Source organism: Pistacia vera, unplaced genomic scaffold (genome assembly GCF_008641045.1).
Source record: "Pistacia vera cultivar Batoury unplaced genomic scaffold, PisVer_v2 Contig249, whole genome shotgun sequence".
Classification (NCBI taxonomy): domain Eukaryota; kingdom Viridiplantae; phylum Streptophyta; class Magnoliopsida; order Sapindales; family Anacardiaceae; genus Pistacia; species Pistacia vera.
In genome coordinates this window covers 512,420-536,808 of record NW_022196056.1, presented here as the reverse complement: position 1 = coordinate 536,808, position 24,389 = coordinate 512,420, and the positions used below count along the sequence as shown (strand labels likewise).

General features: G+C 36.4%; 2 protein-coding genes across 3 annotated transcripts; both read left to right on the top strand.

Moving 5' to 3' along the window:
- The first annotated feature begins 122 nt into the window (after positions 1-122).
- On the top strand, positions 123-2,877 carry LOC116132115. 2 transcript variants are annotated; one of them, XM_031417787.1, is made up of 8 exons: positions 123-564; positions 776-856; positions 957-1,016; positions 1,543-1,586; positions 2,198-2,240; positions 2,343-2,414; positions 2,498-2,599; positions 2,681-2,877. In XM_031417787.1, the coding sequence occupies exons 1-8, from the start codon at positions 205-207 to the stop codon at positions 2,798-2,800; spliced, it is 882 nt and encodes a 293-aa protein (XP_031273647.1). In that variant the 5' UTR covers positions 123-204; the 3' UTR covers positions 2,801-2,877. The 2 variants fall into 2 exon arrangements, with proteins under 2 accessions (XP_031273647.1, XP_031273648.1); XM_031417788.1 differs by lacking the exon at positions 776-856.
- Positions 2,878-3,712: 835 nt separating this feature from the next.
- Positions 3,713-23,965, top strand: LOC116132154 (importin-9). Its single transcript, XM_031417814.1, has 33 exons — positions 3,713-3,982; positions 4,384-4,445; positions 4,635-4,727; positions 5,303-5,474; positions 6,416-6,531; positions 7,328-7,414; positions 7,518-7,634; positions 7,746-7,809; positions 7,910-8,052; positions 8,745-8,792; positions 8,882-8,950; positions 10,541-10,616; positions 11,274-11,404; positions 17,745-17,804; positions 17,893-17,962; positions 18,058-18,122; positions 18,197-18,258; positions 18,340-18,463; positions 18,541-18,598; positions 18,740-18,849; positions 19,567-19,644; positions 19,743-19,805; positions 19,937-20,032; positions 20,131-20,240; positions 20,786-20,975; positions 21,393-21,507; positions 21,707-21,819; positions 21,923-22,000; positions 22,442-22,507; positions 22,593-22,724; positions 23,326-23,382; positions 23,463-23,543; positions 23,675-23,965. Exons 1-33 carry the CDS (start codon positions 3,859-3,861, stop codon positions 23,723-23,725), a joined length of 3,081 nt encoding a protein of 1,026 aa, XP_031273674.1. The 5' UTR covers positions 3,713-3,858; the 3' UTR covers positions 23,726-23,965.
- The last annotated feature ends 424 nt before the right edge of the window (positions 23,966-24,389 follow it).

Here is a 24,389-nt window from a genome sequence, read left to right as displayed (position 1 = left end):
TTCTAATGTGCGTTTTGGTTAAAGGAACATAAATTCATAAGGGTCAATTAATCGATATACCGGGCTGGCCCATTAAGTGTATTTTGGGACTTGGTCCCAACAGGAAAAATATCAAAGACCCAATTCAACCCATCGTCACCGTTCCTCACCCGCTCTCAATTCAATTCCCAGCAAAACAAAGCACAGAAACTACGTCCATGAATCATGAATCTCCTCAAAATTCATCCCCAACCCTTGTTCTTCTTTCATTTTCCCAAAACTACCTCTTCTCATCAACCTAAATTACCACTCCAATTTACCTCTTCTTCTTCCACAACTCTTTTTCATTCTCTTTCTCTCTTCAAACCCAGCTTCAAACTCTCTTGCATTTCGCAGGCCAAAACTTCGTTTCTTAATAATGAAGAAGAAAAACAAGGTATCAGCGTTAGTAATACTTTATCAGAATTTGATGACTTAGCCCCAGACGGTGTCGTTTACCAAAAGACACTGAGATTGGTGGAGTGCTCTATGTTCGCTGCAGTTACTGGCCTTGTTTACTTCTTGAGCAATTCTCTCTCCATCGAGGTTCGTTTCAGCTTTTTTGTTTCAGTTTTGAAGTAGGTAATTTATTCAATATTTATTTTTTCTCCGATATGGTATGTTTCGCAAATGGTTGCTTACAATTGTTTGTTAAAAAGAGGAAAGAAAAAATTGTTTTGATGTGTATTTATTTATTTGAACACAACCGAATTAATATATATATATATGTTTGAAAATAGGATTTGGGTTTGCGCAGAATTACTTTGGATGTTTTTTCTCATTGCCGATAGTAATCTCTTCAATGAGATGGGGTGTTGCAGCTGGGAGGAAAACTATGGTTTGTAACCATTTATTATCAATCCCTATTTAGAATTTTTTTTTTTCGTTTATTGCATTGGAAGTTTGTTTAATTATTCAATGATTGCAATTATTTTCAGGTGGCGACGGCCATGCTATTGCTTGTCTTGTCTGGTCCTGTGAAAGCTTTAGCCTATCTGGTGAGAGCTCTGTCATCATTAATGGTTCATTCCGCCGTATAAAGGCTGTTCTGTTCTTACACTTGGTTATATGAATGAGTGTGAACTGCTTATTTAATTGCAGTTGTTGGTGCGGTTGAAAATTCGTGGCCTCTTTATAATCATTGATGAGTTAGATATAATGCTTGTGAACTTCCTACTTCCTGTAATTGATACCAATATTTCCTACTATTCATGTGAATTTTATCTGAACACAAGAAGTGAAACCTCTGCGGATTTTACGGGGTTTTAAAACCTTTGACTTGGTCGAAGATTATGGAATACATTGAAGTCAGCATAGTGAAGTTTAAAAGTATGAGGAATTTTAGTCTGTGGAAATGGATGCTTCATTGCTTTGAGCTATATATGCCATGACTGCAAGGATAATATGATGAATTCTCTGTTCCTTTCTGAAGCAATGGCTTTCCCTTTTATTATATCTCATGAATAGAATACCATATTCTACTTTCCTCGGTAGAATGACTGATATTGCTTTTTTCTTCTGCAGCTTACACATGGTTTGCTTGGTTTTACAATGGGTTCTCTGTGGAGGTATTTGATACAAATTATGACTATCAAATGGGATTTTAATTTAATTTTCTTGTTTAAATATTTTTTTATCCTTCCTTAGGATCCTTAGGGAAGACATAAACATTATGATGAAATGAGATAAAGTTTCAGAATTTGAATAATTTCTTGTTTTACTCTTTTGTTTTCATTGACCAAAATTTTCATATTTTCTTCTCGGTTAACGACAATTTGGTAATTTTTTGTGAATAAGTCAAATACCTTGATTGCCCTTTTGTTATTCTTTGTCCTTATTAGGGATATTAAACTCTTGCATATCCTTCAACTTGCTTTAATTTCCTCAGATTTTTTCATATCTCAACAAGTTTAATGTTTTGTAACTTGGTAGCATCTAAATCCCCTGCAGTGTAAAGCCCATATTGAGTAAGTAGAGCCAAGAAACCCATTTAAGTTAATCTGTTGTTTCATTAGTGTGATAATTGTTAATGAGTTTTTACTCTTTGGCATGCTTCTCACCCTTGAAAATGAGATGACCTTTTATTTGTCCAAGCTAGGAATGAAAAACAAGAACAATCATTTTGAAATTTATCAAACTTGTATAGTAACTGTTCAATTTTCTTTGTGCAACTTTTCAGGAGGGGGACAAACTGGGGTCTTTCCATTTTCTTGTGCACCATTGTAGTGTTTTCTCCCTTGTTCCTTGAATTCCTTACCTGTGTTTGAACCAAAGCCCTTCTTTTCCAAATTTCTAACCGCAGTGGTATTTGTTAAAAAATGCAGGCACGTTCAACAGGTGCAATGGGGTATATTATGACATCCTCCTTCTTAATAAGAGAGAACATACTTGCATTGGTGATTATATTCTCTCTTTTTTTTTCAATTAGCTTGATTTGATATCATGAATTGACTCAAAGTGTTGTTTCATATGCTTGTAGATCACCATAAACATTCATGCTTCTCTCACGTTCATTTTCTCTGCCACGGGTGTTAATATAATTCCATCAATGAATGTGATATATGCTATATTTGGAACTTTGGTACCTTTCACTACTCTCCCTCCTAATTTTTAACTTCTTTTATGTTTGGTAAAAAAAGCTTACTAATCTTCTGATTACCAGGTCTTACTGAATAGCGGATTTTTTGTGTTCCTTCTCCACCTATTGTACACCGTGTTTCTTACCAGATTGGGGATGAGGCCTTCCCTCAGATTGCCAGGATGGCTAGAGAAGGCTTTATAATGGTGTCAGAGATTGTCCTTTTCCTGTAACTTGTACAATACAATCTAAGTTATAGTAAATTGAATACCCATTCTTTATGCTGGGTTCTGGTGTCTGGTGGTAGGTAATTAATAGCCATTTTGAACATTTGATATGATATTCAAGAAAATATTTTTCCTAGTTGTAAAACTGTCAAAGATGCAAGTAATCCATGACTCTGGCATTGAAGCTGTATGAAATCTGATTTATTAAGATGTATTAACAAAACCATCAATGCTAAAGAGAATTACGACAATACCCCTCTTCACTGCTACTGCTTTTTCACTTTTTGCTCCTAATTTTGGTTGCATAGTAATTGAGGGAGAGAGCAGGAGAAAGAAAATGAAAATAATTCATTCACTCCAATGTAAATTCTTATGTATGTTCTTTATGGTCTTGTTTACTAAGGAGTGAGTATCAAACTAGTTTCTCTAACAGAGCCCTCAAATATGAGAATTGAATGATTTAACCAAACTGGGTGCTAAAGAGTATAATTCCTGTTACTGATAAACAATCTGAACATATCCCATTTGTGCTCAAAATATCATGTATAGAAAAAAAAAATTTATAACTAAAAAGTAAAGAGAAAGTGAAGTGTATATTATTGATATAGTTTATGTTCAACAATTGCTATTTGAGTGTGTAAATGGAGTTCAAGACATTAAAAAACAAAAAAAGGCAGTACTGAATGTGTGGTAGACTGGTAGTGTGTTTAGCAACACTATTCTCAATTTGATCCAGCAGACCCAAATTCGTAATAAGCCCACCAGGATGGAACTTTGGGCCGACTGAAAGGAAATCATATTACCATGAAAACCCTAAAATAAAAAACATTTGAGGAAATTTTCATTTCTACCACTACGTTGAGTGCTCACTATCGTCTATATAAACCCCTAACCAAGTCCCAAACAGTCCGCTTTCTTTCCAATTGTAACGCAAAATTCGCTTCATTAGAGCGGGAAACAAAAGAAAACAAAGTCAATCCAACAATAATAATACAAGAACGAGACTGAAAATCCAGACCTAGTTTTTTATTGGCAATGTCGACTACTGTTGATCAAGATCAGCAGTGGCTGCTCAAATGCTTGTCTGCTACTCTTGATCCTAACCAAGAGGTTCGATCCTTCGCTGAAGCTTCGCTTAATCAAGCCTCTCTTCAACCAGGTCTTTCTCTTTCCTCTTCGTGCTTAATTTTAAAATTGATTGTTAAAGCGTGATTATGACCGATTGAGCTCTGTATGTGTTGATTAACGTCATAAGTTATAAACTAGAGGAGAATTTTTTTGAGCATTAGTATCATACGTATGGATGGACATGACGCGTAATTGATAATAGAAATTATAAAATTTAAAACTTTCAAGGCAGTCGTAACATAGAATCTTGCTATCTCATGCTTTATGAAAACATGAGAGTAATAGAAAGTTGCAGGTGTGTTTGATATTTTTACTCCTTGACCAGTTTATAGTTACATGTCTACCTCCATTTTTGGCTTTCTCTTCTCTTTAAAGCCGAGGATTCAATCCGTGAATCCTAAGGTTATGACTTATGATGTTCTTCTCTTGAAGGTTTCGGAGCAGCATTATCTAAGGTTGCTGCAAACAGGGAGCTTCCATACGGATTGCGCCAGATATCCTTTTTTATATTTTTAAATTTAACTTTCACAAACTACATGCTACCGTTTTTATTTTATATTATTTTTATAAATGATTAAAAAAACAAAGTTGGCTGCATTTTCATGTAAAAATGTTGTAAATACTCTCTTATATCGCTTTTGCTGAGAACATATTGTGTCTTGTTAGATTTAACATAACTTCACCTAGCTGCTGTTCTTCTAAAGCATTTCATTAAGAAACACTGGCAGGAGGATGACGAGTCGTTTGAACATCCTGTTGTTTCAAGTGAAGAAAAGGTATATGAGACTCCTGCAATAGAAGAAATGTGTGTGTTTTTATACTTTTGTATACTTTGAAATGCATTCTACTGTTATTTTCCTTCATCAGATTTGTAGTCTTGTAGTATGTGTTATAATTGTTTTTACTGATGTTGGTTTCTACTACATGTTGCAAATAATGCTGTATAATGGACATATTAAACAAATTAAGAGTTTGTAGTTGCTTAAACTTGCAGCACAATTAGACTTTTTTAAGAACAGCACAAACTACTTATGGAGATAATGCTTATAAATTTAGTTATTGGGTTATTTTGTGCAATTACACTTGCTTGTCAGGATTTGGACTCATAGTGGAGATATTTCTGGAATGCCATTTTGTTTGTGGGCAGAATTTTCAAAATTTGTTTTCCAATTACCTATTTTATCTATATGGTTCATTATATCTGGCCATGTTGTTATATCTTGTTATCAACAGTTGTAAATCAATTTATATTGTTAAACTTTCTAAATAAACATTTTAATTGGTGAATGCCTTGATTTTATTATACTTTATCTGCTTGTACTTGTAAAATCTGACATGGTTACATTATCAGGAAGTTATTCGCAGACTTCTCTTATCATCATTGGATGACTCTCATAGAAAAATCTGCACTGCAATTAGTATGGCTGTTGCATCGGTTGCAATTTATGACTGGCCAGAGGATTGGCCAGACTTACTGCCAATCCTCCTGAAGTTAATTACTGATCAAACAAACATGAACGGAGGTGAGGTCTTTGGGAAGTTTAATTTTCCGCCTTTCTTAGGTTCACTCTCCAATCCCCTCCCCCTTCCCAAATATTTTAATAAATTGTTTTAATACTGTGAGTGGCTTTGCATGGTAATTTATGTATTAGGTGGTTTTTTGGAATGCCTCTTTCTCATTATTTAGTAAAACTTGTATAAAGTAATATTGTTGCAATCAAAGTGTGTACATTATTTTAGATAGTTATTACATTGGAAAGATTGGTAAATTCATTCTTCTGTTTTGTCAGTTGCCCTATATGCAACAAAGTCGGCTAATTCTTCCATTGAAAGCCAAAAAAGGCACTCAATATTCATGCAAGAACCAGAATACACTGGTTATATTTTTTTCTGTGACGGATAGTACAAAACAAAAGTATTACTATAAAAAAGATTTGGTTGTACTAACATTATTTGTTTGGGACCTAGTTCAGATTATCAATTACCAAATTAGATAGGTTTATTACTTTTTGTACAGCGCTGAGATCAGGTTGAGGTTTTATGTTATTTTTTATGATATTGCCTCATATAAGGTTTAGCATATACTATTTTTATTGAGATCGCTTATTCACTTGTTTTATGAAGTTTGCATGAGCATATGTAATAACATTAGATAAATTTAAGCAAGTAATGAATGGAAAGCCTGTGTTTCTTTGAGCATGCCACTGGGTCTTATGTATATGTGATACTTAGAAATTATTGACTCTCAGAATTCTCTAAATATTTAAAAAAAGTTTGCTTTGTATAGTATGATCTATAATTATTTATTTTTTTTTAATGGGAAAGTTTTATTGTATGCTTACTGCAAAATAAGCACTTTTAAGATTATTAGGGCGTTATTGTTTCTATGCAAGTGATCGTTTTTATGATGTTGTTCTTGAGCTCCGCTATGTTCGATTAAAATTGTGTTCTAATATCTTGCTAGTGCATGGAGCTCTAAGGTGTTTGGCTCTCCTCTCTGGGGACCTAGATGATACTATGGTGCCAAAGCTGGTACCAGTTTTGTTCCCATCCTTGCATACAATTGTATCTTCTCCTCAGGTTAGTTTTGTGTTGTTTAGTTTGTATTCTTATTTTTCACCAATGTAAAGCCTGTCTATGCAGTAGCTCATTTTATTTATTCATTTTTAATTTTTTGTTAGGTATAGATTTATCAAAATTTAAAACAAGCAACTTGGCAGATTTTGTGTAATATGGTCCATTTGTCTGTGTGCACGCTGCACTACTCACAGAGTTTAATTGGACGACTACACTATATTGCCTAAAGTTGTTAAACGTACATGTGAAAGGTCAATGGCTGCTGTGGCCAGTCATCACTGCATTTATGTAGGTGGTTTTCAGTAATAAAATTTATTGTGTCTGGCTTTCATATCACAAGCTTGTTTCTCTATGTGCATTATTTTATTGTTTGTTCCAAAAAGAAAAAACAAGGTTTTGTTTTTGACGAGGAAATCATGAGATGTGAATATTTTGTGCACCCTTTTATTAGATGTCATGCATTCTGTATATTTGGAAGATTAACATTTCATTATAGCACTTCTAGCAATTTAATTATACCTTATTTCTCAGCTAGGAGAGTTAAGTGCCACAATCATGCATGCATTTGGCTGAAAGATTTTGAGGAGTTATTCAATATTCTGCTATGGAGGTTCCTTGGGTTTCGTGATTTCTGTACATCTTTTGAATTTGAACATTGATATCGTCTATGCATACAAAAATATTTTCAGTTAGCCATGTCAAACTCTTCTCTGATATTTTCATGTTGGTAAAATTTAACTGTTAAGCATTCTTCATCTTGGAACTGTCTTCTTATTTTATTGTGGAACTTGTTTTCCAGACCTATGACAAATATTTGCGTACTAAGGCCCTTTCAATTGTTTATTCTTGCACCTCCATGCTGGGGGTGATGAGTGGTGTATATAAGGTATTTTCTAGTCACCTAATCTTGATTGTCGGTGGTTTTGGAGTGTGGTTGAAAACCACTAGTTCTATAATGAATTGATGGATCTGTACAATTTTGTGTTTAGTTAGAAATGCATGCATTGATGGTACCAATGCTTAAACTATGGATGGATCAGTTCTCTGGTATCCTAGAACATCCAGTACAACCTGAAGATCCTGATGACTGGGGGATCAAAATAGAGGTTGGTTTGGTGTTTCCAAAACAGCTTTCTTTTTAATTATTTTTCTTAGCATTTCATTATAGTTAAAATGGGCCATTGATAACTGATTTTATGTTCTCTCTTTATCATTAGGTTTTAAGGTGCTTGAATCAGTTTGTTCAGAATTTCCCTACCCTTACAGAGAATGAATTTATGGGTGAGTTCATATTTTTTTTTAGGTAATCAGTGAGTTCCTATTTTCTTATTTCCTTATTCAAAACATTTAGATTTAACCCTCATACTGCTTGTTGTTGCAGTGGTTATGGGACCACTATGGCAAACATTTGTGTCATCTCTAAGAGTGTACATAAGATCATCAATTGAAGGTACAGAAGACCCCTATGCTGGAAGATATGACTCTGATGGTGCGGAGAAAAGCATTGATTCCTTTGTTATCCAGGTAACAAGAATACAACTTCATTCAACATTTGGGATCTCAACATTATTAACTCACTTCATATGTTCAAGGGTAGGAGTTAATTTTTTCAGCTGATGACATGTGATGCATTTAAATATCCTGTATTAGATTGTTAATTGTATAAATCTTATGTATGGTTAAAAATTAAGTTAGCTCCAGAAGGCTCTTGGGCAACCCTCTCCTTTTCTCACGTACCTACTTAGGCTTATGTAGTGCCAGATTTTATGAAATTCACTCGTATTTTTACAAGTTGTGGAACTGTCTGCATGTGGGTAATTGTGACATGCATTATACTGTTAATTTTGATAGATATGTAGATGGGATGTTGGAGTTTGGTTCAAATCTTTACAAACTAGAACTTGAAGGCAAAAGTCTATAACTTGTTTGCAACTGATGATTAGAGAATGTTGATAACTTTATAAATGGTTGACCTTAAGTAATCCAATCTTAAAATAATAAAGTGCCTTTATCTTCTGTTCATGGCAAAGGCAAGGCCAAGTTCTTTGGGTTAAAATTTTCTGTGAGTGTGCAGCTTCTAAAGGTTTAAAATTCATTTTTTGGGTTCGAATGTTTTGCTTAGGTCATATTGTAATTTTTTATTTTTTTCAAGTGTAGTTATTTTAAGTCATATTGGTCCTCATGATTTATTTCTAACATATATGTTGATCATTCAGCTGTTTGAGTTTCTGTTAACCATTGTGGGTAGTGCAAAGCTGGTAAAGGTGAGTTAAGAGAATTTTTAACCTGTTTCTTCTTTGTATTGCTTTATTTTTCTTCCAATTAATTTTATTCATAAAATTCTGTCTTTTAGGTTGTTGTGAGCAACGTCAGAGAATTGGTATATCACGCAATTGCTTTTCTGCAAATGACAGAACAACAGGTATATGTTATATATGTCCTGCTTTTCCTTGCTTTGTCTTTGATTATATGTCACATAGTTCTTGGATTTCTTCCTGTTTAATGCCAACCAGAAGGCCCACATGCTTGTAGATCAACGGAACACTCTTCTTCTGTTCTTATCCTCAATTGCCTTATGATATTCAGGCCGGCAATTATCTCAGAGCTGCTGATGAGTCTCCTACATCCTTGGCCACTACATCCACTTTCTCTAGTATTTTTATGTGAACCTTGATATAACTATTCTGACCCCATCTTTGTTAGGTTTCTCAACAATTCTTGGATTCATCCCTGACTCAAATCTCTTTGATCCTCCTTCTACAACTAGTTGTTGCACCTCCTTGATTTAGTATGATTAATAAACCCATTTTATGTGTTAGCATTTACTTATTAATTCATGTAAATGGCTTAGGGCCTTCTCGAAACGCAATTCAAATCCCTTTTGCAATAATTGCAACTAATTGAGTTCTTTTACTCTCCGTGCATCACTTTCTTGCATTTTCTCATTGCACTTTGGATTGGTTTGGTAAAGCTATTTTATATCATTCTGCACCAGTTAATTACCTACCTCTTTAAGTTTTACCTGACTAGTAAAATCTATTTATTGATGGAAAATAAAAGAAGAGAAAGAATGGGGAGAAAATTTGTGGAGAATTTGAGGGAGAATTCACTTTATTACTCAATAATCAATCATACCAAATCTGAATCCCAAAAGAACAGAGGCTTTTATTGATAGTAGTCAAGTCCTAAACAAAAGTAGGAAATGGAAATCTACCCTAGAAATCCAAGTCCAACTCAAACAAGAGTACAAATAGGAAGTAAATCCTAGGTATAAAAAGAATGGATTTTCAGTGAAGTCCTACACTATTATACCTTTCAGGATCTTCATATGGCATTGTTTAGTTAGCTTTGCTAATACATCATAGCATCAATTTATCAGGAAAGTTTTGATGGGTGATGCCTAATAGCTTTCTTGATCATTGTTGAATCTTCTCTCCAGAATCTTGTTGGCTTCATGAACCTAGGAGAAAGGCCATTCACTTGAAACCTATATGCTTCAAGAAAGTGGCCTTCAAAGGTTGGAAACTGTTGGCAAAAAGCTAGTTGTCCAGTGAGAGATTTGTCTTGATATTGTTCATATTCTGTCCATAACTACTGATGGCTTTGTGATTTAACTAGAAAATTTTAACGATAGAGATTGTTTGTGAAATGTTATTTTTATTTACATACGTCAAAAGTCATTGTCGGAATTACCAAAGTTGGAAAAGAAACTATAAGTGACAAATGACTAAACAGAACATTATGGTGTCTGGCTGTCTGCAATCCTTTGTATATAAAGTTTAGAGTAATATACTTTCCCAACTTGAATCCCGAATATTTCATCTCAAGTGATATGACAATTAGCCTAACACTATCACGTGATTGATGAGACAAGGCATTAATACCATTGCTGTTCCAATCAATTGTCACTTGACTTGGGATAAAATTTTTAGAATTCGACTAGGGAAGAGTAGTAATACTCAAAACATTTTAGGACCCTGGTTTTCATTAATCGTAAATGACTGTTGTCCAGGTTCATACGTGGTCAATGGATGCCAACCAATTTGTAGCTGATGAGGATGATTCTACTTACAGCTGTCGTGTTTCTGGTAAGTGTTTCTAAGCTGTCTTCAAGTTACTTAATCTTCTATTAGTCAAAAATCTTCTATTACTTAATCTTCTATTACACTCATATCTTCTTGTTTCCATTTCACCCAACTATCAATTGTAAAATTCATTTCAAAGCCAATGTTCACCCAGGAAATGGAACCTTATAGGAATTCAGACATTGTGCATATGGTTCCATAGAAAAACCAGACACTGGTGCTACTGCCTGGTTCTAAGTATGTCAATAATCTCAAACTCTGAGACTGTCAAGAGGCCATGCAATAAATGTTTCTTTTATAACTCTCCTTAATTTTGGGTTCTAATATTACATGTGTCAATCAATCTAGAGACATGATATATCTTGCTTGAGCAATAATCTTCACTCATTTCCGTCCACAATGCCAATATTCTAGCAGAATCATTAAAATCACACCTTATTCTCTTCATAAACTCATCTGGTGTCTATGATTGATCTAGCTTCCTTTCCCTTTCCCATACATAAAGCCTAGAACCTTTTTCTAGACATTCTTTCTTCCAACCAGAAATCTCCTTAGCAATTTCTCTAACTGATCCAAGGGATTTTTTGTTGGGATTTTCTCTTTTTGGATTGCTTGAAATTTAGCCACATTCTTTTAACATATTAGTGTTGCTTCTCACAGGTACCCTTTTGCTAGAAGAGGTGGTAACTTCTTGTGGTAGAGATGGAATTGATGCCATTGTAGATGCAGCTAGTAAACGATTTGATGAGTCACAACAAGAAAAAGCTGCTGGGTCTGTTGTTTGGTGGAGAGTAAGTATCAAACTTTTGGTTTCTGATGTAGAATAAGGGTATTCTCCAGGATCTCCGGCCTGGCCTTTGTCATTTAGGCTGCTGCAGAAACTGATAAGAGTAGCAGAAGGAAAACAAGATAGATAATATAGAAATCAATAAGATATACAAAATTGAGAGAATAAAGCACGATAGATAAGGGAGAACAACAAGATAGGGGAGAAATCCAGAACTAATAGAGGAAGAGATAATCTGATGAATACCCTTCTGTTCATACCCACTCTAATGCCTACGAACAACAGAAATAATCCAACAACAGACCCACAATGCGCATAAACCATCCACAGCAAAAATAACAGCAACTAAATGCACAGTAATGAAGAAAAGACTTTCGTTAAGATCCCAGAATTTACAAGACAGCAAAAGAGATAAGAAAGCAACACCCAACTGGTCTTTGAGGGCCTGCAACCTCCCTAAACCTTTTACCCAAAAGTCAGAGAATGCCTCTATCACCACATTCCTTCGTCCCTTTATTCTATCACCCAAGATTCTATCTAACAACCTAGGCCACCAGTAAGGCCACTTGTTGTAACAACCTAGGCCACCTGTAGCCATATCAAATGCCCACCTGTTATAACAACCCAAGCCACTTGTTATAACAACCCAGGCCACCCGTTACCCATATCAAATGCCCTTTTTGCCCCCTTTGCCCTTGCGTGTGTACCTCTGGATGATATCAGGTCCATCAATACCCTCCCCAAGGAGTGCCATCTTGTTCTCAAGGTGGAAGGAAGGGAACTGTTGGCATATAGCCTCATAATCCTCCCAAGTATTATCACAAGGAAGGAGATTTTGCCACTTGATCAGCACCTCATAACTCCCATTTAGTAATCAATGTTTCCGCAGTGCTTGTTCAGGTTCAACCTTAATTACCATGTCCCCGTCAAGAAACTCTGGAAGAGGTAGTGCATATATGGGGTGGGAAAGAGACTTTTTTTAGTTGTGAGACGTGAAAGACACCATGAATTTGGGTTGAAGGTGGGAGCTTTAACCTGTAAGCAACTAGTCCAATCCTTTCAATGACTTCATAGGGACCACAGAACCTAGGGCTAAGCTTCTCGTTAGGTCGCCATGGCAAGGATTTCAGCTTATATGGCTGTAACTTCAAGTAAACCAAGTCTCCTATCTCAAATTGAAGGTTCCGTCGCTTACCATCTGCGTATATCTTCATCGAGTGTTGCGCCTTTTCCAGATTACCCCCTTTAACTCCTCCAAAGTCAAGTTTCACTCAGTCAAGAGTTCATCCACAACATTCACCAATTAACTGTGTTCAGAATACTTGAGTAGGACCGACGAGTCTCTTCCATAAAGTGCTTGGAACGGCGTCATCCCGAACGATCTGTTGTATGTGGTATTGAACCAATACTCCGCCCAGGCAAGCCATCGGGGCCATTGTTTGGGCTGGTCACTCACAAAACACCTTAAGTATGTCTCGAGGCAGTGGTTGGCGACTTCGGTTTGCCCATCCGATTGAGGGTGATAAGCCGTACTCATGTGGAGTTGGGTACCTAACAATTTGAACAACTCACCCCAAAATGCACTCATAAATAGGCTGTCTCGGTTTGATACTATGGTGCGAGGGAATCCATGTAACTTAACTATATTAGTGAGGAAAAGGGCTGCCACCTTTTTGGCTGAAAATGGGTGTCGTAGTGTGATGAAATGACTATACTTGGTAAGACGTTCTATCACCACTAAGATAGTATCAACCCGTTGAGCTCTTGGGAGTCCCATCACAAAATCCATGGAAACATCCTCCCATACTTGAGAGGGAACAGGTAGAGGTTGAAGTAATTCGATCGGTTTGAGGCAATCATTCTTGTTCTGCTGACAAGTAGGACAATCTCGGACAAAAAATTGAATTTCCTTCGTCATACCTTCCCAATAGATTACCTGTGACAGTTGTTTATATGTGCGGAAAAACCCAGAGTGACCTCCCATTGGTGAGGAATGAAATTCTTGGAGAAGGAGTGTTACCTGAGGGCAAGATCGTGGAAGGACTATTCGGTCACCATAGAACAATTTGCTTCCTATTAATCAAAAATGCGGGTGACTGGTCGGGTTGAGTATCAAATCTTGAAAATTTTTGCTTAGCTTTACATCTCCTTGAACATCTTCTTCCCACTCTTGTTGACTCTCGAAGTAGCATGTCGAAATCACATTACACTCAATAAGACCTCGTCTGGACAAGGCATTAGCGACCTTATTTTCAAAGCCCGACTTGTATTAAATCTCATAATTCAATCCCAGAAGCTTGATAATCCATTTTTGTTGCTTTTCCCCCTGTAACCTCTGGTCATTCAGATAGTGAAGACTCTTCTGATCGGCTCGAATAATAAAATGGTGTCCCAACAGGTAGTGTTTCCATTTCTGAACTGCCATAACTATTGCCATAAGCTCCCTTTCATAAACCGACTTCAGTCTATACTTAGGAGGCAATCCTTGACTAATGAATGCTAATGGTCTGCCCTCTTGCGTTAAAATAGCTCCTAATCATTGGTCAGAAGCATCGGTTTCAATGATAAAGGTCTTGGAAAAGTCTGGCATTGTGAGAGTGGGAAGGGAAGTCATGAGATACTTGAGTTCATCAAAGGCTGCCTGTGTTGATTCACTCCATTGGAATGCATTTTTGCGTAGGAGATCCGTTGATGGCCTTGCCCTTGCCCCATACCCCTGCACAAATTTTCGATAATAACTGGTCAACCCCAGATATCCACGTAACGCCTTGATATCCTTTGGAACTGGTCATGTCTGAATACACTCTATTTTGGTTGGATCAACAGCCACCCCCTGCTCCAAGATCAAATGTTCGAGGTACTCAAGTTGTGAATGCTCAAACTTGCATATCTTTTTATTAACAACCAACTGATGCTGCTCTAAGATATGAAAAGTGGCTTCCAAATGATCCATATGAACTTCTAAGTTTGTATTGTAAACCAAGATGTCGTCGAAGAAGACTAACATGAACTGCCGTAAGTGGGGTTTGAACATGTCGTTCATGAGAGCCTAGAAAGTTGAACGAGCGTTTGAAAGTCCGAACGACATAACTAGGAATTCATAGTGTCCTTCGTGGGTGCTGAAGGCCGTCTTATTAGTTCACTCTCCTTCACTCTAATTTGGTGGTATCTGGATTTAAGATAAAGTTTAGAGAAGACCTTGGCTCTACCCAATTCATCAAATAGTTCGTTGACGGTTGGAATGGGAAACTTGTTCGGAGTTGTTATCTTATTCAGGGCTTTATAGTCGACGCAGAATTGCCAACCCCCATCCATTTTTCGTACCAATAACACTGGGCTTGAGAATGGACTTTTGCTTGTCTTGATGATGCCGGCTACCAACATCTCCTTGACTAGGCTCTCAATCTCATTTTTTTGATAATAGGGATACCGATATGGTCGAATGTTGGGTGGTTTACTATCAGGCTCTAATCTGATGGCGTGGTCATGGATCCTTTCCGGTGGAAGTCTTGGGGTTGTTTCAAATAAGGCTTCATGATGCTGTAATAGTTTCTGGACCCTCAAATCCCTAACTTCCTTCTCTTTTGATTGCGATTGTAGACTATTGAACTCAATCCAATACCCTGGACCTTCCAATTGCAATGTCTTCAGCAACCCTTTAAGTGACACCATGGTCTTGTTTAAGGATGGATCTCCCTTAATGGTAATCACTTCACCAGCCAAATTGAATTTCATTACCAGTGTTTTCCAATTAATCATGGTCTCCCCTAAGGTTTCCAACCAAGCCACTCCCAAAATGACGTCAGCTCCACTCATCTCAAATGGGAAGAAATTTTGAAGAATGGTGATACTCTGCAATTTAAGCTCAACCCCTTTACATTCCTCATCACATCTGATGTGATACCCATTGCCCGCTTTGACCCCGAAAGCTCTAGTACGAGTCACCAGAATATTCAACTCCACTGCCACTACGAATGAAGTTATGAGAGGCTCCACTGTTGACTAAAATGATCACCTCTTTTTCCCTAATGCTCCCTTTCAGCTTCAGCGTCTTTGGCCCATCAATTCCCACAACTGAGCTAATCAAAAGTTCAGCCTCGTGCGGTGTGAGGTTTTCTTCGCTCACGGCTCCCTCGTCAGATTCCTCCCTGTCGTCTCCTTCGTGTTCTTCCACCAACAATATTTGGAACTGTCTCTCCCCACATATATGGCCTGGCGTAAACTTAGCATCACAGCAATAACATAGACCCCTCTCTCTCTTCCTCTGAATTTCGGCTTCAGTCAACCTCTTATAGGGAAAATCTTGCCTAAAGGTATTAACACGGGAACTGTTTGCTGACGTTGACCCAGTAATTGAAATATTTCAGGGGAAGTTCGTGTAAATGAAGCTGGTGGGTTTCTTTGGTTATGGATATTGTTGGGTTGGGTTTCGGTTTTATTAGTGTCTTTGGGCTTGTAAAAATTTGAGTATTGGCGCGGCCCACTGACAATTCCCCCCACTTTTCCCATTCGACCTAGACCAGATTTGGCCTTATCCAAAGCTGGATTTCTCTCATCCACCCGTTGGGCTAGGAGAGAAACTTGGGTCAAGGAATCAGTTTGGTCCAAATGGTTGGGCTGTTGCAACTTAATCTCAGCTTTAATCTCCGATTTCAACCCATTTAGGAAGGTTGCCTTCAACACTTCTTCCCTCTCACCCATCGTCAGTGTCGCCACTTCCTTGAAACGACAACGATATTCTAGCACATATCCTACTTGTTTCGTCGACATGATCATCTCCAAGGGACTTACTTCTTGGACGCTGCTAAACCTTTGTAGAAATGCCACTTTAAACGCCGGCCATGCTATCATAGGTGTCCTAGATTTTGTCCATTGGAAACAATGCGGGGCTTCACCCTCCATACATAACACCGTAGCCAAAACCTTGTTTTCATCAGCTATCCACCCGTATGGATCTTCACCTGAAAATATCGGTAACTCCAACCTTCGTCCTCCCCATTCTCTCCTGTATCCCTCGTCGCCATTATGATATGTTTCATTCTCATAGGGTGGTGGTGGTTGGTTCCCTATTCCCGAGTGTTCTCCTTGCTCCAACGCCACTTGTCTCCATCGAGCCTCATCTTCATCATCCTTACGACTCATCCAGTTCTCCATTTCAACTAGGATTTCTCTCATGGAGGTAACAGTTTATGTCTCTCTCAACGTTGTCGACTCTACTTTCCATTCTAGTTCTAACCATACCCCAAAGAGCTTAAGCTTTGATTCCACTGATGAATACCCTTTTGGTCAAACCCACTCTAACGCCTTCCAACAACAGACCCACAATACGCATAAACCATCCACAGCAAAAATAACAGCAACTAAATGCACAGTAATGAAGAAAAGACTTTTCATTAAGATCCCATAATTTTCAAGACAGCAAAAGAGATAAGAAAGCAACACCCAGCTGGCCTTTGAGGGCCAGCAACCTCCCTAAACCTTTTACCCAAAAATCAGAGAATGCCTCTATCACCACATTCCTTCGTCCCTTTATTCTGTCACCCAAGATTCTATCTAACAACCTAGGCCACCTGTTATAACAACCCAGGCCACCTGTACCCATATCAAATGCCCACCTATTATAACAACCCAGGCCACCTCTTATAACAACCCAGGCCACCTGTTACCCATATCAAATGCCCTTTTTGCCCCCTTTGCCCTTGCGTGTGTACCTCTGGATGATATCGGGTCCATCATAATCCATAGGGACAAAACTGATAATTATATTTGTTTATAAACCTATCATGTCAGCAGTAGGCTTATTAAATAGAAATCTAGTCCTAATCAAATATGAAAGAAACTCTAAAACAATGACAAACCTAATAAACTCTGAAAATATTAATCCTAAAAACTATCCTATTCTTCCTACATCGAAGGAGCACATGAATGAGAGTACCTCTGAAAAACTGTCTGATGTACTTTCATAAAATCAGCTCAAACTGGGAGAGAAGTAGCATATGGATGGTTGTTGATTTTCCCAGTGAACAGTTACTTCAACTCTTCCAATCTAGGGATGAGGAATGACACCTCAAGAATCAATTTTTCTGCTACTAAACTTCGTTTCTAGGGAAGGGGAAAGTATAGGAGCCATAAATAAATGAACAAACTTAAAAACTGAGAACAATAGAGCTGAGGCCCAACGTCTAAAGCAAGTCCTTTGTTCCACAATCCAATTAGGTTGGCCAAATTTTAAGCTAACTTCTTTACAAGTTCTGTAAACAATCAGTTTTGAACCTGTTACCAATGACATTGAATCTATTTATATCTTCTCTATTAACGCAGCTGTGCATTGTATCTTTTCACAGATGAGGGAAGCTACTCTGTTTGCTTTGGCTTCTTTGTCAGAACAGTTGCTTGAGGCAGAGGTTTGTGCCTTATAATTTAGTTATTGGTATATATGTGGTATTTAGTTTTTAATAAAATTGACCCCGTTTACATAATTTATCCTTATAGGCTTCAGGACTTGTCAGAGTTAGCTTAGGGAAATTTCTAGAGCAAATGATAACTGAAGACATTGGAACTGGTGATTATTTTTTCTCATATTGGTCTGAGCTCCATAGTTGTATTCAGATCATTTGAACAGTGGCCAAAATTGAGCGTTAACTTTTTGTTTTGCAGGGGTGCACCAATATCCCTTTCTTTATGCTCGTATTTTTGCATCAGTTGCCAAGTTCTCCTCTGTGGTAATTTACAGTTTCTCCAGTTTTTCAAGGATTTTATTTTCAAAAATCTTCTAACTGGATAGCATATTATTCAGATTGGCTCTGGAGTTCTTGAGCACTTTCTGTATGCTGCTATCACTACAATTGGCATGGATGTGTATGTGTGTCTTATCTCTTATTTTGTATTTTTTATGTAAAAAATAGAATAACTCTTATGGTGAGAGTCTTTGGTTAACAGTCCCCCACCTGTGAAAGTAGGTGCCTGCCAGGCACTTTCCCAGCTCCTACCTGAAGCAAATAAAGGAATCATTGAGCCTCAAATGATGGGTTTATTTTCATCACTTACTGATCTTCTTCATCAGGTAATGTATGGCTAGTATATTCATTAGTGTAGTTGATGTCTAATTTAGTGGTTTTTTTACTTGATTCTGCTTTTCAGGCATCTGATGAAACATTGCACCTGATACTTGAAACGTTGCAAGCAGTGATTAAGGCTGGTGGGTCTAGATTTGTTTCTTTTAAGTAGAAAATCTTTTATGAGAGAGGTCAATTGTATCAGTTATGTTGATATGGTTTTTGTTCTGTACCATTTAATGCTGATCATCTGCATCTTGTGAATTGTTCTGGCCAAATTGTAGGCTTCTTGACGGCATCGATGGAACCTTTTCTCTCTCCTGTAATCCTAAATACGTGGGCCTTGCACGTTTCAGATCCTTTTATCAGTATTGATGTAATTGAGGTTCTGGAGGTAATGACTTGTCTCATTGATAGTTAACTTGAGTTATTGAAATCTCTGTGCTTGTTTTCATGCATGATGCTGCTATTCAGATCTAGAAGGTCAACTAATTTTGTGCTCGTATGATATTTGTCACCTGCTATTGAATCCTTTGAACAATCTCAGCCGTATTACTCAGACTTGTGTGAATTCATCTGAAAAGTGTCTAGGAACTCCATTTGTCAACAGGGAAAAGTATCTTACATATTTCTTATAGTGATTTAGCTTGTAATGAACCTGATTTAGTAATTGAAATTCATAAACTGTTTGATGAATAACTGGAGGAAAAAAAGAAAAGATCAGAGATAGAGAAAGAACAGGAAGAAGTAAAGGGAGGAATTAGAAGAAACCAATAGACTAAAATAACCTTGCATCTATGACTTTGCAATATCATCATTTCAGAGTGCCTCTGTGACAACCTATACTATTTTCTGTCGTTCTTTTTAATTTTTTTTTAAGGGAACTGTAGCATTTTTTCTGTGAACAAAGACTTGAAAAGTATTAGTAGATTTTAGGAAAAATTGGACTTCAATGTTTATTTTTATTGCGTTGTCTTTGATAATTATTGATGAGATATTAAATTTAAGTTTGATAATTTTGCAATATTTCATATTCTATTTCTTAGTTTCGTATATTGGGGAAAAAGAAGAGATTATAACGTTCTAGTTTTTGTTTTTAATCCTTCCCCAGGCAATAAAGTGTTCTCCGGGTTGTATTCATCCACTTGCTTCCCGAATTTTGCCATATATTGGACCGATATTAAATAAAGTATGGCTAGTAAGAATTTTCTTTTAAGTAGTGCATTACAGTTTCACAATTACTGTTTAAGGTATTTGTTTCTGATGCATCTTAATGGCAATCATTAGCCTCAACAGCAGCCTGATGGATTAGTAGCTGGATCATTGGACCTGTTGACTATGCTATTAAAGGCAAGTAATACTCTGCACGATGGTTATCTGATCTTTACTTTTTGCTTCTGGATTTTCATTTTTTAACTCTAAACAGCGTCATGATTGTATGACATATTTTGCTAATTACAGTTTGTCATAGCATTGTACAGAATGCTCCTTCCGATGTTATCAAAGCAGCATATGATGTTTGTTTTGATGCTGTTATCCAGATAATCCTTAAAAGCGAAGATCATAGTGAAATGCAGGTTAAGATTTTGTGAAAGAAGATCCATACTTCTTTACTTTTGCTAGTTGCATGTGACCTGTGTGAAAATGACCTTTTTGTCTCCACTATATTCACCAGAATGCAACAGAATGTTTGGCATCTTTTATATCTGGCGCAAGACAAGAGGTCCTTGCTTGGGGTGGCAATTCTGGATTTACAATGAGAAGTTTACTTGATGCTGCTTCAAGGTGGGATTTTTTTTTGTTCATTCTTTTGGTCGAGTGTTTTATAATCGTTGAAACCTTGAGAATTCAATAAATTTGAACACAAAATATGGATATTCTAATGAATTACATATATGTATTCAGTTTCTTAGTCCTTTTGTGCATGTGCCCGTCAGCTTGGGGTTGAGCTCTTTTGTTATGTCTTCTAAATCATTTTTCTGGTAACTGATATTATGCTGGTTATGAAAGATATGATGCTGCATGATTATTGCTGGAATCATATAGTGCAAGTTGCATTAGCCCACAAGCTGAAGCTTATAGACAAAGCCCTTATGACAGCCTTTCGCTTACGAGGCCAAAAATGAATCTACTCACCTTTCATGTGAATGAAACATGAACAAAGTTGTTGTAATTACTCAATTACATTGAGAATAACCTTTGATAATTAACAAATTGCTGCCTCATTTTGGCCCTTGTCAAACTGTTTACCTTTAGCTGGCTTTGTATTTGGCAAGTGCTTTTTTAGATTTTCATTTCTTGCTACTGAATTTTGAACAATATGAATGTAGGCTACTTGATCCTGATATGGAAAGCTCCGGATCACTATTTGTTGGGACCTATATACTGCAACTCATTTTGCATCTTCCATCACAAATGGCACAGCATATCCAGGACCTAGTTGTTGCTCTTGTTATACGCTTGCGTTCTGCTCAAATTGCGGGATTGAGAAACTCATTGCTTCTTATTTTTGCTAGATTGGTATTCTCATCAATTCAACTATCATATTTTAGTACACTTGATGCTTGTTCAAGTCAGCGTTTACATCATATAATGAGAGAGCAAGTTAGTTTTTAATTAATGCTGTCAACCGGAATTTTTGTTCTCAAATTTCTTTGTGCTCATTACAGTTAATCTTATTGGCTATTTAAGTTGGATTTTTACCTAGCTGTTGATACGATTAAAGTTTCTCATCCAATTTTAATGGTTTAAGCACAAAATTGAACCTCTTTATGTTTTTCTACAACTATAGAACTAATTTGAAATGTCACTTTTCTAAATGCATTAGCATCCTTCATTTTAATACATGTTCCCCTTCTTAGCTGTTGTGATCATAAGTCAGCACTCTCATGTGTTCTATGGACTCATTTATGCCTCTTATGTTTGATTATTCTGCAGGTCCATATAAGTGCTCCAAATGTTGAACAGTTTGTCAATTTGCTGATCTCTATCCCTGCTGAAGGCTATGATAATTCATTTGCTTATGTAATGTCAGAATGGACTAAACAGCATGGTAAGTATCTTTCTATCTCACAGGCCTGTGTTGTATCGGTATTATGTTATTTTTACAGTGATGATGATAAATCTTATTGCTGCCATATCTTGCAGGCTTCATTTAATTTTTCTTTTCCTCTGTAGAACTGCTCATTATTCTTTAAGCACTTTTATAAGTAAGCTTGACTTCTTTCTGCCAACATGCTACTTGGGTGCAGGGGAGATTCTAGGCGCCTATGCGATTAAAATCACTACCACTGCTTTAGCCTTGTTGCTATCCACAAGGCATCCTGAATTGGCAAAAATTAATGTCCAAGGTCATTTGATCAAGGTTTGCCTTGTGCCTTTACGACTTGAAACTGTTTTTAGTTTCTATTTCTTAGGTTACGTGCTTGCTTATTTAATAACTTAATATTTTTCTTTTTCATTGAAAGTCTGACACAGGAATAATCACTCGCTCAAAAGCTAAATTAGCTCCTGATCAGTGGACTGTGTTGCCACTTCCTGCAAAGGTACTTAAGATTTATGTTTTGTCTAAGTACTTTTGGGCAGACATTGTTTGTTAGTAGAAAGAGGTTGTGATGTGATACTGTGATGATACAAGAGCCAATCTTTTTGCCATGTCCATGGGTCATGAAATAGTTAGACATTTAAACCATACAAGTGATCTACAATGCAGAGCATGTTTTCATTTGTAGCCCAAATATTTTCATGTGTTACATCATTATACTGTTATTGCTATTAGAAAAGCTTAATTGTTCTGTAAGGATACATTTGCATTCTTGATGACACTGTCTACATTGCACTTTGTGTAAGTTGAACAGTTTTGCACAGCTAGTTCATCCATCTCCATCAGTTTTTGTGTCTCCGAATTTGAGATTTTTAAATGCCATTTTTAGCTGAATTGATTAAAATCTTGAATGTTTTGCCTCATCTTTGTCTGGGTAGTGCAGATATTTGCTTTACTGGCAGATGCATTGATTGAAATCCAAGAACAAGTTTTAGGTGATGATGATGAGGTAGCTTGTCTATTGTCTTTCATTTTGGGTCACATTCATCTTAACCATTGCGATTGGAAGGTAAACTGCTGATCAATTGTCATAGCAGGATAGCTGGGAGGAGGTTCATGAGGAGGATGTGGAATCTGACAAGGATTTGTTGTATTCATCTGGTGCTACAACATTGGGCAGACCTACATATGAACATCTTGAAGCAATGGCTAAAGTGTATAATGAGGTTCGGATAGAAACAATTACTTTCCTGATATTGTGTTGGAAGTTTAGGGTCGTTTGAGATTATTTTGCAAAGTTGATTTTGAAAATTGAGTTCATAAATGACATGAAAACAAGGAAATTGAATTTCAAATATTCAAGATTTGAGAATGTTTTTGGTATTATTTTTGAAAAATAGTATTTTTTAAAATAAACCAGAGTATGAACTTGTTCAATAAATGTTGTTTTCTTTTACTGTGTGTAATTGTTTTAGTACCTTGTTTAAATTCATAGGAATAAATTTAAAAGATAGATTAAAAGTCATTCCAAAAGGTTTAAAAAGAAAATGAAGCAACTTAAAAATATTTTTGATTTGAGATATAAAATCAGAGAACAGTGAAAACAGCTCAAAAAATTTGCTCATTTCATTTATAGATATTAGAAAATTATTTCCTGTTTTCTGAAAATGTTTTCCAAAAACAGTTACCAAATACATTTTTCTTGTTATTGGACTTCAAGAGCAGAATAATTTTTAAGGGGGGAGAGGAAAGACAATGAACGGAGCCTTAAAGTAATTTATTTATTTATTTTTCGGTCTCAAATTTTGCTTGATTATGAACTTCCAGAATCAGGATGATGAGTATGAAGATGACACACTAAGTGCCACTGATCCTCTCAATGAGGTGGATTCTTGACCTTAACGTTACCTATACCAGATTTTGTGGTTGGTTTGTATGTTATTAACTTTTAGCATCCATCACAGATCAATTTGGCAAATTATCTTGCCGACTTCTTCAGGAAATTCTCTCAAACCGACAGACAGCTGTTTGATAATCTTTTCCAGGTCCAGTTCAATCTCAATCAAGCCGATAATGAAATCAATAATTAGAGAAGCAATTGCATTTTATATTATATTTTGGCATTATGGAACTGAAACTTAAGATTCAGATTCTCATTTAATTTTTGACAATACAGTTTCTGACGCCAGCTCAGCAAAATGCTATTAAGGTGGTCACGAGCTGCTGAGGTTTGGATTTTGCATATCATGTTTTGATGGTGGGTGTTGATTTGGGTAAGTGTGGATTATTTATGTTTGATTGATTGGTTATTAGAACGAAATATTGTGTGCTTATCAGGTCTCCGATGAGTGTGTATAGTTTAGTTTTTGTCTGTATCAATATGCTGAGGGCATGTACCTGAATATTCCTAAAAAGTGATTTTTTAAATTATAAATGAGAAGTGCACTAATTCATTGGCTTTTTCCTTTAGAAACAGTATGTAACTCTTTTAATTTGAAAGTCTTGTTCATAATCTTGTTATATATATTGAAATATCAAAGTTGAGGAACTATAATGATATTGGTTGGTAATAATTATTGGCTTGTCCTAGGCCGTGATTATGCAATTTAATCCAAAATTAGCTCAGGGATTATAATCCTTCAATCTGATAATATTATGCGACCTAATAGTGCCGTATTATTAGCTTCCGGAATTTTCGGGTTATGTATTAGAGGTTCTTATGGTTAAATTTAAATAAGAATTGACTTTTGAGTATACTTTGGATTGAAAACTAACTGTGTAAAGTGGAATTCAATGTGGTGAAATCAATTGTAATTTGAAAACTTGTTAAGCGAGTGCAATCTTTGAAACAATAATTCAATAGTAGTTTTTGGAATCTGGTTTATTATTTC

Bases quoted from the DNA above. Each gene is read 5' to 3' on its own strand.
- LOC116132115 (XM_031417787.1), top strand. From the start codon at position 205: ATGAATCTCCTCAAAATTCATCCCCAACCCTTGTTCTTCTTTCATTTT. The intron at 2,415-2,497 runs GTGATTATATTC...ATATGCTTGTAG, and splicing joins GAGAGAACATACTTGCATTG to ATCACCATAAACATTCATGC. The intron at 2,600-2,680 runs GTACCTTTCACT...TCTGATTACCAG, and splicing joins ATGCTATATTTGGAACTTTG to GTCTTACTGAATAGCGGATT.
- LOC116132154 (XM_031417814.1), top strand. From the start codon at position 3,859: ATGTCGACTACTGTTGATCAAGATCAGCAGTGGCTGCTCAAATGCTTG. The intron at 11,405-17,744 runs GTAAGTATCAAA...ATCTTTTCACAG, and splicing joins GGTCTGTTGTTTGGTGGAGA to ATGAGGGAAGCTACTCTGTT. The intron at 22,725-23,325 runs GTTCGGATAGAA...ATGAACTTCCAG, and splicing joins TGGCTAAAGTGTATAATGAG to AATCAGGATGATGAGTATGA.